The sequence below is a fragment of the Callithrix jacchus genome, chromosome 18 (genome assembly GCF_049354715.1).
Source record: "Callithrix jacchus isolate 240 chromosome 18, calJac240_pri, whole genome shotgun sequence".
NCBI lineage: Eukaryota > Metazoa > Chordata > Mammalia > Primates > Cebidae > Callithrix > Callithrix jacchus.
The window spans coordinates 28,004,817-28,017,515 of NC_133519.1; the positions used below are offsets into that span (position 1 = coordinate 28,004,817).

At 47.7% G+C, this 12,699-nt stretch overlaps 1 protein-coding gene across 2 annotated transcripts in view; it reads right to left on the reverse strand.

Moving 5' to 3' along the window:
• Positions 1 to 7,492: 7,492 nt before the first annotated feature.
• The window catches only part of TNN (tenascin N), a 67,897-nt gene continuing 62,690 nt past the window's right edge, over positions 7,493 to 12,699 (reverse strand). For both annotated transcript variants that reach the window (XM_035279593.3, XM_035279594.3), the window contains 2 exons: positions 11,329 to 11,492; positions 7,493 to 8,597 (listed from right to left, as the gene is read on the reverse strand). In XM_035279593.3, the coding sequence (XP_035135484.3) occupies positions 8,457 to 8,597; positions 11,329 to 11,492 (305 nt within the window). In that variant the 3' untranslated portion in view covers positions 7,493 to 8,456. The remainder of the gene's footprint in view (positions 8,598 to 11,328; positions 11,493 to 12,699) is intronic.

Here is a 12,699-nt window from a genome sequence, read left to right on the forward strand (position 1 = left end):
CTCTCTTGAGGCTGCTTATTCCATTAACATTTCTGACTGTTGACTATATGTCACACACCTTAGGTGCCGGTGATACTAAGTTGTTCTGGAGGGGTTCAGAGCCTGGTAGGAGGGGCACAAACAAGCAAACAGACTGTTACAAGGCAGTGTGGCCACTGCTTCCTTAGAGGGATGCTCCCAGGCTGACTTCAGGACAGGACAGGGGAGATCACCCAGCAGCTGTCCAGAGACTTGCACAGGAAGAAACTGAGAAAGGAGGGCCCCGTGTGTAGTCTAAAGTGTAAGCGCACCCCGGAGTAGTAATGCAGGCGGACAGACTGACGGGGACATTCGGAAATCATCAGGGCTCTTGGAGGCCATGATGCAGTGGGCTAGGACTCAGGACTAGGGTTGTCCCAACCCTGATGCTAACTCCAGCTCTCACTAGTTATGTAATTTGGACCCATGGCTTAATCTCTCTGCAAGACTTACCTGCTAAATAAAGCTAATGAGAGTAGCTACCTCATAGGGAGCACTAAATGATCATGTGCGTAAAGCCTTTAGCACAGAACCTGGCTTATATTAAGTGCCCAACAAATGTTGTTTATTATTAAGGGTTGAAGAGAAATCATGAGAGAGCTGTGTCCTAGGAGTCAAAAGAAAAGAAATTTCCAAGAAGAAAGCAACAGTCCATCGAGTCAAATGATCCAGGCAAGTCAAATGAGATGGGGATTGAAAATAATTGCATTTTCTATTCCCCATGGTTCCCCATGATGTGGTCCCTAATTTCACCACGTACTGCACTATCTACAGGATTACCAATACTCCATGAATTAAGGTCTCCGGATTCTCAGTATATGACAGGCTTGCCTAATTATCTGTCCCACCTCTGCCCACAACCAAGTCGCCCTAGCATGACAGTGCCACCTGGTGGCCAGATCAGGAGAGAGCGTGAGCCGACATCGTTTTCACCTTAGTAGTGTTTCCTGTAGAACGCCCATCCAGCTAGTTCACCTGTTTTCAAAGCTACAAAAGAGTCTCCGGGTTTTATGTGAAATTCACAAATCCGTCAGGGGCCAGAATGCTGTGCTCATTTGACATATGGGGGATTTTCCACAAATCCTAAGCCTCAATCGTTGTCACAAACATATTTTGGTGAAGTGTTCCATATGCATGCAGCCGCTCCCTACAGTAAAGCTTCCCTAACCACAAAAGTCCTCCCATTGCAAGTAAGACAAGATCACATTGTAACTGTGTGTTCCTTCTATCCCCAACACCCCACCCATATTTTGACTCCTATTAAAATTAGCCTTTATGAAATTAGAATTAGAACTGTCTTATTCACCACTGTATTTTGAACACCTAGCATGGAGCCTGGCACATACTATACACTAAATAAATGTGTCAATTGAGGGGAAAATAATCACTGAGGTGTTTCTTAAAAATGCGAATTCCCTGTCTCCCCCTGCCCTTCTGGCTGATTATTAAGTGTAGGGTGATACCAGACAACCTGCTTTAATAAGCACTAGGTAAATGCAGGCGGTCTCTGAACCACTCCATGAGAAATACTATGTCGATATTCAGAACAACAAAAGAACCGTGTACAGTCAAATAAGTTTGCGGACGCTGCACAGTATAACTTTCCCACTTCACCCCCTTGGGATCTGCAATCACATTATCACATTAAAGTTTCTAACAAGTACGATAATAAAGAAATTGGTTTAACTCCACTTCAAATTTTCCCAAATTTATTTAACCATAAACCTCGTTTTCTTTTAGCACATCTGGAGGAACAAAGATTCCAAGGGGACACCATCTGGGAAATGCTGCCATGGAGGGCTAGTGGGCACCCCACGTGTCCTCCACTCCCGACTCCCATGGAGGGCTAGTGCGCACCCCATGTGTCCTCTGCTCCCGACTCCCATGGAGGGCTAGTGCGCCTTCCATGTGTCCTCTACTCCTGATTTCCACTACTGACAGCTCAGTCAATGTCATCTCCAAAGGAAACTTTCTGCATTGTACACAGATTCTCACTCACCTTTATGAAACTTTCTCTTTTACTCGTCCCTTTCTCTTTCGTCCATTTGCAACCCATAATAATTCTGTTGGTGGCTGTTCATAGCAAATGTGTTTTAGAGCTACCAGAGAGACATCTCTATCAAAAGGAAAAAGAGAAAAAATTTAAGTCAAAAAATGAAGTCCGATCCAAGCCCACTATTTTACCATTCCAGAGTGCCTTCATACATAAAAACCACTTTCATTATTTCATTTGATTCTCACTTTATAAATGAAGAAAATGAGGCCCAGAGAAGGTAAGCCAGCTTACCCCAAACTGGAATGGAAACCCAAGGCCTCAGGCTCCTACCCCAGTGTTTCTTCTGCCAACCAGGCATGGGATCCAGGCCAATCTGATCTTGGCTCCTCAAAGACTGTTGGACTTGTAGCAGCACCTCCCCTGAGTTGGAAACTTATTGAACACAATCAAGGGTCTGCCCATAAGCCTTAAAAGTGCCCAAATGTCTCCTTCAGATGTCCTGCAGCAAGCCTCGTCCGCCTCCTTCTCCTTCTCTAATTAAACCTAATTTTGTTCACTCATCAAAATAATCTTTTCCATTCCATCTGGTTTCCTTCTTTTATTTAGATTACAATACTGCAATCCTATTGTTTTCTATTTTTCATTATACATACACTGCAACTCATCTATATTATAAACAGGATTTATAGGCTAGCCTGACAACCTAACTTCTTTCCATAACATTAGAATTGGAACTCAAATCATTTTACCCACAGAAACAGGCAACTGACAGAAAGAATTGGAGAAGTAAATTCATTTGCAAATCAGGAGCTGTCTGAAATCCCTCCCAGGGTGCCTCTCCATCACCTTTCATCAGGCTGACAACCTCCATCAGCCTCTCCTCCCCAGCAGCCCAGTGCGTCAGGTCTGGGGATACAGTCCAATCTCACCAGGCAATCTCCTCAAGGTTATTCCCAGTTACTTTTTGCACATTAGTCCAGCAAGAACGCTGCCTAAGAAACCATCAGGTGCAGGCTCAATGCTAAGCTGGACCTCACGGACTAACTCTCCATACAGTATCACCTAAGAAAGAAGTGGGGACCTAGCCGGCAGAACTCCCCTTTATGGAAAAGTGGCTCTGAAATGAGAGGCTCCCGACAGGACAACCCTGCCATCTCCTGGCCATGCTGAATATAGCAAGCCTTTTGCACTAAGCTGCCTTCCCAACGGTATTGATCAGTTCCGTATTGACATGGATTCCATCCTGATCCCCTCCAGCACCCTAGCGAAGTGCTTAAGGTAATGACTTGGAAAAAAATTGTTTTTAAGATGGTGTCTCTCTTGTTAATGAGGCTGGAGTGCAATGGCACAATCTCAGCTCATTGCAACCTCTGCCTCCTGGATTCAAGGATTCTCCTGACTCAGCCTCCCGAGTAGCTAGGATTAGTAGAGGGCCTTTTCCACCAACTAGCTAAATTTCACTAAGAGTTTCTCTCTGTTACACTCGTTTTTCTTCTGCCACGCCGTCCCTTCATCTGCACGTCCCCGTCCACAGCTCTTCACACACCACACCTGGCCCTTATCCTTCCTTTATCACAACTTCTAGAGGCAGTTTCATCTTTCTCCCCAGCTCCTTCAGCATTTCCTGGCTTTAATCATCTTTAAATCTCTGAGAATTCAAAGTTTAAATGTAGAGCTTTTGATCTCATTTGACAAACATAAAATCTGGGACCCCATTCCCAGAGGAAGCCACAGTCAGGAACAAACAGGTCTAAGCTCTGAGAAAGGACCCATCTCCTGCTTGCCCCGCCCTTCCTCCTCAAAGCCCACCGTTCCTTCTTCCTGGATACCGTGCTAATCTGGGCCCTCCTCCCCTTCTCCATCATTTCTGCCACAAGCCAAGGAAGTCATGACCTCTTGCCTGAACTAACACAGTAGCCCTCAACGGGGCTGTGAGTCCCTATCCTGCCTCTAAAACCTCCCTCAACACGCTCAGCCCCATTCTCTATCCTGTCACCAGACTGATATTTCCGAAATACAAGTCTGACCTTGTCATTCTTAGGTTTAAAACCTGTGTGCTTCCCACTATCCACGTGCTTTCATCTGAGCAGCGGCTCTCAACCATGGTCCATGTTGGAATCCTTGGGGGCACTTTAGGAAGCCCCTGAGACCCACTGGAGCAGAGCCCATGGAGGGGAGGGGAGCTTCTGTACCCATGGAGGCCCCCTGCCGACCCTGACAGGTAGTACGCACTAAGAACCACAGTATTGGCCTGGCAAAGGAAGAATCCCCAACCATCTCACCAGCCTGGCTCCCCACCAAGCTCTCCTCCCCCGCCGTAAGAAACCACTTTACCCCCTCAAACATGCCACACTCTACACTTTCTCTTCCTTGCGGCCAAGTCTCCTATACCCGATGGGCCCCACCTCCCCCCAGGCTTCTGGTTTCACCCACACCCCAGAACTCATCCTTCCAGACCTAAAGCTGGCATCGCATCCCCATGAAGCTCTCTCCCTCAGCACCCCGACAGGAGGAGTCACCCCCACTCTGCCTACAGTGTTCAGTCCACCTCCCTGTGGACTCGCTCTCCCAGGTTTGTTTCCACAGCTGTCTCTGCCACCACTCCAAGAGCGCGGGAGGGCCGCGTTTGTGTTCTGCTCATCACGGTCTTGCTCGAGTCCTGCATAAAAGGGAACACTTCGGAAACTTAACCACATGCTGCCAAGACTTCCGTCTTCGCATCTAGCCTAGTGCCTGGCTTGCAGCCTGTCCCCTCTATGAGAGAATTTGTTTGCTTTAGTTTGTCCTGAAGGGTAGAAATCGTCCCTGAAAGCTTCAAAACCGTGATGGCTCATGACCTGGCTGTAAGAAAATTGTTTGACTCTCTCTAAAAAGCAGGTCTATCCAGAAACCCATTCCACAGGCCCATATTCAGCTACCAGGTCAGAAGTTGCGAGCACTTGGTCATGTTAATAAAAGGTTAGGTATGGAAGTTTCGAGTTGGAATGCTTCCCTCAGTCAGACAAATAGACTTTGAAAATGAGTATCTTCTAACTTCCTTCCTGGTCCCCAGCAGAACCTCCGAAGGGTCACCCCCTCCTTTGTGCTCCATGGGTCCTACAGGCAAAAGAACGTAAAAAAATAGCTCCCGTTTCCCAAAAGTCCCCCCTTGGCCAGTGGTGGGGAAACTCTGGAGTCAGTGAACGCGGACGGGGTATGTGTTTTGTAGTTTGCTGCCATCACGGATTCCTCCAGAGCAAAAAGACCATCGACACCCCCACCCCCACCCATGCCAGAACTACTCAGAGTGGACTCCACTCCACCAGCAGCCTCTCGCCCAGACCTACTTAACCAGAATGTCTGGGGAAGGGACCCTGTGATCTCTGTTTCAACAAGCATGTTCAAAGTTGAGAAGCATTTCCTATCAACCACCATCCTTGGCTCAAAGTCAGTCTCTGGGATTCGATCCATTTTGCAAAGGAGACACTTTTCTGAAAAGCTTGGACCACTGTGATGAGCCCAAAGCTTCAGAATCCCAAAGGTGAGTACCCCACATGCAAACAGGGTCACGGAACAGCAGAAGGGAATTCCAGCCAGGTGCAGCGGCAAACACCTGTAGTGCCAGCTACTTCCTGAGTCGAGGCTGGAGGATGACTTGAGGCCAGGAGTTCAAGAACAGCCTGGGCAACATAGCCAGAGCCTCGTATATATAGTTGAGTGTGATGGCACTCACCTGCAGTCCCAGCTACTTGGGAGGCTGAGGCGGGAGGCTTGCTGGGTCCAAGAGTTCAAGGTTACAGTGAGCTATGATCCCACCACTGGACTCGCCTTTTTTTATTCCCTTTATCCTTCCTCACAACACTAGAAATGAAAAGGGAGACATTTACACTGTTTTCCTCACACAGCCCGGGTGACAGTGAGACTCTATTTCTATTCAATAAAACAATAAAAACTACAAAAATGTTCCTAAAAGAGAATTTGAGAAGACGACTTAGAACTGGGATGTTGTGCAGATAGAACTTGAAAGCAGATAAGGAGACCAAGCTGGGTAAGATAGCAAGACTCATCTCTACAAGAAAGTTAAATAAAATTAGCTGAGCACAGTAGCATGTGCCTGTAGTCCCAGCTACTCAGGAGGCTGAGGCGGAAGGATGGCTGGAGCCTAGGAGTTCAAGGCTGCAGTGAGCCTTGGTCATGCCACTACATGCCAGCCTGCATGACAGAAGGAGACCCCACTTAAAAAAAAAAAGCCAGAAAAGGAAATCAGCTTAGGCTCAGATCCTGGCAAAGCTGGATCAACACTAGAATATAAATCTGGTCAATCTCTGTAAACATCTCCTCCTCAGAGAGGCTCACAGTCCAACATGAGGAACATCTTCATCTTCTAATTCTATTTTTTCCTCCATGGCACTTCCCACTTCTTGTAACTACACATTTATTTGTTGTTTAATGTCAGCCTCCACCACGAGAATACTAGCACAAGAACAGGAATAGGATGTTATGTCCCTGATTAACACCAAAGCTTAGAACTTGGCATGTAATAGGCTTACTCTCTACTTGTTGAATGAGTGAATGTAAACGAATGAATGAATGACAGCACACAAGCTCTGTCAGTACAAGGACAGTGTCTATCTCACTCACCTCTGTTTCCCCGGTGCCCAGAACACTGCCTGAAACAAAGCAGACAAATGCTTAATAAACTCTCATTGAATCAATAACATACAAGCAGATTTTTTTTTTTCATTAGCATCAACACTAAAACTGTATTTCGTGGCCAGGCGCGGTGGCTCAAGCCTGTAATCCCAGCACTTTGGGAGGCCAAGGCGGGTGGATCGCTAGGTCAAGAGATCGAGACCATGCTGGTCAACATGGTGAAACCCTGTCTCTACTAAAAATACAAAAACTTAGCTTGGCATGGTGGTGTGTGCCTGTAATCCCAGCTACTCAGGAGGCTGAGGCAGGAGAATTGCCTGAACCCAGGAGGCGGAGGTTGCGGTGAGCCAAGATCACGCCATTGCACTCCAGCCGGGGTAACGAGCGAAACTCTTTCCCCCCCAAAAAAACAAAACAAAACAAAAACAAACAAACAAAAGAACTGTATTTCACTGAGACCACTTCTTATCAGAGCCAGCAGTTACCAAGGCATTGCTCCAGGTGTGTGTCTGGGGAAGGAAGGCAACAGAGGGGGCTGCTGAAGAATTTAAAGGTTGACAGAAATGGTTTCAGGAGTATAACTTGACATTCACCCAGAGGCTGAAACCTGGAGACACCGAGGCAATAGACCACACCCTGGCCCTGGAGGGGTGCTGCAGCTTTCAGAGCATTCACCCTCCTTTCCGTGCACTCACTTCTGCATTCGAAATACTGTCATTTCCCATCATGCAAATAAGAGGCCACAGCCAACCAAATTCCATTACAACGCGCACATTGTACCCATTTGCACTTAGGTTAAATTTAGAATTCAAGTGCACTTATGTGGAGGAAAATAACGCAAAGCAATTTTTTTTTAATCAAGTGGTTTATTTTTTCTTCTTCTTCTTCAATAGGAATTTAAGTTACTTCATTGGTCACTGACTTTGCTACAGAAAACCCTCCAAAATGGCAGAAAATAAGCAAAAAGGATCTGACCTTGCCAAGTGTGGGATCAACAGTAAGCCTCCCAGTGCTGAGCACTCCCAGAAAACCCAGGGCTCCAACATGCGGGGCGGGGAAAGCAGGGAGTCAGAGTCCTGGTGGGCACAAAACGGAGTTGCAGAAGAGTCTTTGGGAGGAACCAATTATCAAGAGAGTCAAATTATTCAAAGTTGAAATGAGTGAGAATTTATTCACAACATATGCAGCTCTATGGACACAATTATGCAAATGATTGAAAAGAGGGCGCTTAAAAATAGCAGTAAGGCGGCAGCTTTGGTCTCTGGCATGCTGGATACTAGTTAGAACTTAGCTAAATGTGAGTCTGTCTCGGCCCCTTTTATTCTTCTCCATAACCCCATACTGTTTTCCTCAAAACCCAGTGAGAAAGGAGGTGTGGCAAAGGTCCGGTTGTCCCAGCAGTAACCGCCACCCCCCCTAGTCATCAGAACCCCTCCTCTGCTATAGATAGATGTAAATTTCCAGAGATTTCCAATTGAAGTGCTGGGCGATTCCTTTTCTTGCCCTAATCCAGTATATTTGCTGCTGAAGATAAGCTGAGAAACCTCCCAGTTCCAGCACTGTCTTTCCCACGCATACTGCGCAACTACTATTTTGATTTTCAAGGCCCTCATAAAGATGGGCAAAAATGCAGGTGAGAGGGAAGGAACCTCCATGGTTTGAAGCTTGGTGACATGATTTGTTCTGTGGGTTATCAGACGATCCCAGACCCAGAGGCTCCGAGCACTCCCAGCCCCAGTCACCACTGCCCACCCCGCCCCGTGCTCCCCCAGCTGGTGGTGTCTCCTGCGAGGAAAGTTCACATGGGCCATCAGAACGTTCGCAGCATTCCTCCCAGCGTCCTCTTCTTTCTGCCCAGGACAGGCTCGCTGCTGTAGCCACGAGGGCGGATTTTCAATTCCACGTAAGGGATGGAGAATTCATGTCCTTTCCACGGCTCCCAGTTCACCCCCTACATTTAAAAAAAAAAAAAAAGCCACATAAAGAAAAGACTCTTGGGAGGAGGGCAGGTTGGGTTATGGTACAGAGGAATTATTTGTTTTTGGTTTTTGTTTGTTTTTGAGACAGAGTCTCGCTCTGTCGCCAGGCGCCAGGCTGGAGTGCAATGGCACGATCTCGGCTCACTGCAAACTCCGCCTCCTGGGTTCAAGCAATTCCCCTGCCTCAGCCTCCCGAGTAGCTGGGACTACAGGCGAGTGCCACCACACCTAACTAATTTTTTTATTTTTAGTAAAGATGGGGTTTCACCATGTTGGCCAGGATGGTCTCAATCTCTTGACCTCGTGATCCTCCCCCGTCGGCCTCCCAAAGGGCTGGGATTACAGGTGTGAGCCACCGCACCCGGCCACAAAGGGATTATTTACTAGTGAAACCACTTTCTCTCTGCTTAGGGGAGAGAAAGGGACAGGTGGTGATGAGAACAAAGGGGAGGGCAGGATCGGACACAGGCACCCTCTGCTGGGGTTAGACGGGCTGAGGACTTGGAAGACTCGGAAGCCGAGGTCTCTAAGGTGGGAGCGTGGGGGTGTGAGCCCAGGAGGTGGGTGAGGCGAGAGCAGCCACAGAGACAACACAGGGGTCAACCCGGACAGGCAATGAGCAAATCATCTTTGCTTCACTCTTTTCCTTTCCAAAAAATTAAAGGCAAAAACAAACATATTAATTGGCCAATTGTGTAAAATCATTTTCAATTTAGACTGTTTAGATTTTAGCTCTGGGGTAACAAATAGTCCGCTGAAAACTAAATTCCGTTTTATGTCTTTTGACTGGTGAGTGCAATAATATTTAATTCACTTAATAACCTTGCAACCTGGCCAATAAAAGCCCAAGTGACCAATTTTATGTATTTTAATTTGTGAGGTAAATAATAAACAAGAAGCTAAATGCCTTGCAGACTGTGAAAAGCACATTAACCAGATGAATGTCTTTTATTAGCAAACGTGGGATGGTTCAGGGCATGCTGGCTGCTCATTTCCAATATCTGATCTCCTATCCCAGACTTTCCTGAGTCGGCCCACAGGCTGCCACCAGGATTTATGCGCCCACCCTCCCCAGCTTCCCTGGAGGAAAATTTCTTCTTCCCTTTGAAAAATCACATGAGGATTGGGAGTCCCCGAAGCCTGGTCAGGGCCAAAGTAATCAAAATGTACCTGGACTTTGGATGTGCTAATATTTACGGTAATATTGGTACAAGGCGAGTTCTGAAGAGGAGGCTTCCTGGAAGCTTAGGATCAGGGCTGTGGAAACCTAGGATGGGGACTCAGGGTTTGTGGAGGGGAGAGGATTAATGATGAGCAGAGGCAAAGATGCAATTTTCAAGAAACTGTGAGGGAGCAGGCAGGAGTGCCCTGCAGCTGTCAAGCAGTCAGGATGATGCACAGGGCCGGTGGAGGCTTGAGAAAGAGCAGGTGGGACAGTTTCAGAGCAACTCGGGGAGAGGAGCCCTCCTGGACCCCTGGCCCTGGGTGCACACACTCCCACCGTGGTCTAGGACAATGTTCTGGGCAGGCTTTGGGCGAAGTAAATCTGACCTAAGGCACAAAAGACCGTTTTCCTGGTGATCAAAGGATTGAGACAAATTGCTTTTTTTTTTTTTTTTTTTTTTTTTTTTTTTTGAGACAGGGTCTTGCTCTGCCACCCAGGCTGGAATGCAGTGGCATGATCATGGTTCACTGCAGCTTCAACCTCTCAGGCTCAAGCGATCTTCCTGCCTCAGCATCCCTAGAGGCTGGGGCTACAAGTACACATCATGATCCCCAGCTACTTTTTGTAATAATTTTTGCATTAGCCAGGAATTATGGTGAGGCAGGGTTTCACAATGTTACCCAGGCTGGTCTCAAATTCCTGGGCTCAAGCAATCAGCCCAACTCAGTCACCCAGAGTGCTGGGATTACAGGCATGAGGCACCATGCTTGGCGTCAAGAAATAGCTCTTGTTCAACTAGGAGAACAACTGGAAAAAAGTAGGAAGTGTTTGCTGTAAACTGAATGTTTGTGTCTCTTCAAAATTCATGTGATGAAGGCCTAACCATCCCCCACCAACATGATGGTATATAGAGGGGGCCTCTGGGAGGGTATTAGGTTTACATGAGGCCATGAGGTAGAGCCCCCATGATGGGACAAGCGCCCCCATGATGGGACACATGCCCCTATATAAAGAAGAGACCAGAACTCCTTTCTGTCCACCATGTGAGGATGCCCAGCCACAGTCAGCCATCTACAAGCCAGCAAGGGCGTCCCCACCAAGAACCAAATCTGCCGGTACCCTGATCTTGGACTTCCCAGCCCCCAGAACTGTAAGAAATAAAAGTCTGTTGTTTAGGCCACCTGGTGTCTGGTATTCTGTTACAGCAGCCCAAGCTGGCAGCATCCATGTGTGAACTAGTGAAATGAGACAGTGTGTGCTGCACGTCATCTGTCATTACACGGCAGTGGGCAGCCAGGCTTTCCCCGTCCCTGCCCCCAGGCAAGTGTGCAGCACTGGGAATGCAGAACAAGCAGGGCCACGGCCATCAGGAAGGGGAGACCACGACCTCGAGGTCATGGAGCCTGGAGGAGAAGCTCTACTGCTTCGACTGGAAGCTTCAGAAGGAGAGTAGCTTCCAGACTAGCCTGCAGGGTCTCCCTTTGGAAGCTGAATGTGGGTACGCCCTGGGAAAGGAAAGACGTTCACCTGTCACCTACCTCACTGTGCTTGGTCTCCCCATATCTGCCATTGGGGTTGGCCAAGTGGCAGTTCTTATACCACCAGCCTCCATGATGTGTCAGGGCACAGTTGCTAAGTGCGATATCGTTGTCTCTGTCAAAAGTTGTAAACTTCCATCCATTGTGGTAACTAAGAGCATCCCCTGCAGGAGAGAAGAGATGGAGGTGAAGCCCAGGGTTAGCCACCAAGATGTTCAAAACAAGAGCCAGCAGGAAGATCTCTAGGCTTGAAAATACCAAGGATCCAGCCAGTCATACGTCACAGGTAGTCACCGCTCTCTCAAAACAGCCAACATGGGAGCATGACACAGGTTCTCTTTCCTGGCCTGTATCTTCAGGCCTGTTTCTCCAACAGTCCTCATAGTGTTTTCACTTGTAAGCTCCAGTCAGATCAAATGTCCAGACATAACTACTGCCCCCAAGTCCCTGAGCACCCCATACACAAGAGCACCCTCTCCATTCTCCCCACCTCTGCCTTGGGACCACCCTTCTTCCTGCCACCCAGACCTGGAACCTGGAGCCATGTTTGACAATCCGTTCATTCCCCTTCTCAAGCCATCTCTCCTGCAGATCACTCACTTACACCCCTATGTCTCTACTCCCATGACACCCACCCTCGGCCTTCTTTCATCCTGGGTCTATATTAACAAAACCGCCTTCTCTCTGGAGCTTAGATGTCCGTTTTCATCATCTCAGGCCTAACAGTCCACTTCGTGCCACATGAAGGTGAATTCCTCTTCCTTGCCTTGCAGGCCTGTGCCCTATGCAGAATCTTGCGTCCCACTCTCTCCACTATGCACCCTCCACTCTGGACCAGCCCACCTTCTATGGGATTTCTCTCTGCCCTCATCTGTCCAAATCCTAACCATTCCTTCAAAGCCTAGCTTAAGTCCACTCCTAAGAAAGATTCTCCTTATTGGTCTTCCCATGACCCTCCTAACACATACACACACCCCTACACACACACCCCTAAACACACACCACACACCCCTAAACACACACACCCCCACACCCCTAAACACACACCACACACCCCTAAACACACACACACACACACACATACACAGACACACCCCTACATACAAGCACCCCTGAACCTCCAGAGCCCTTCTGAGGACACATGTAAAATTCAGTGCTTCATTACATCCCATCTGGAAAACTGCTTTAATTATTTTACTTGTATGCCTCCTGTTTCCCTATCATATTTATCATCCTTTTATAAGCTTTCTTTTTCAGCTCATAAAAGGCAACGAGGGCCCATATCAATCGCAAGCTTAATCAAGCACCATTCCTACAATAAGGATTCTGACGTTTATATCTCAGCTCTGAGATTAGCAATCTTCACCTGTG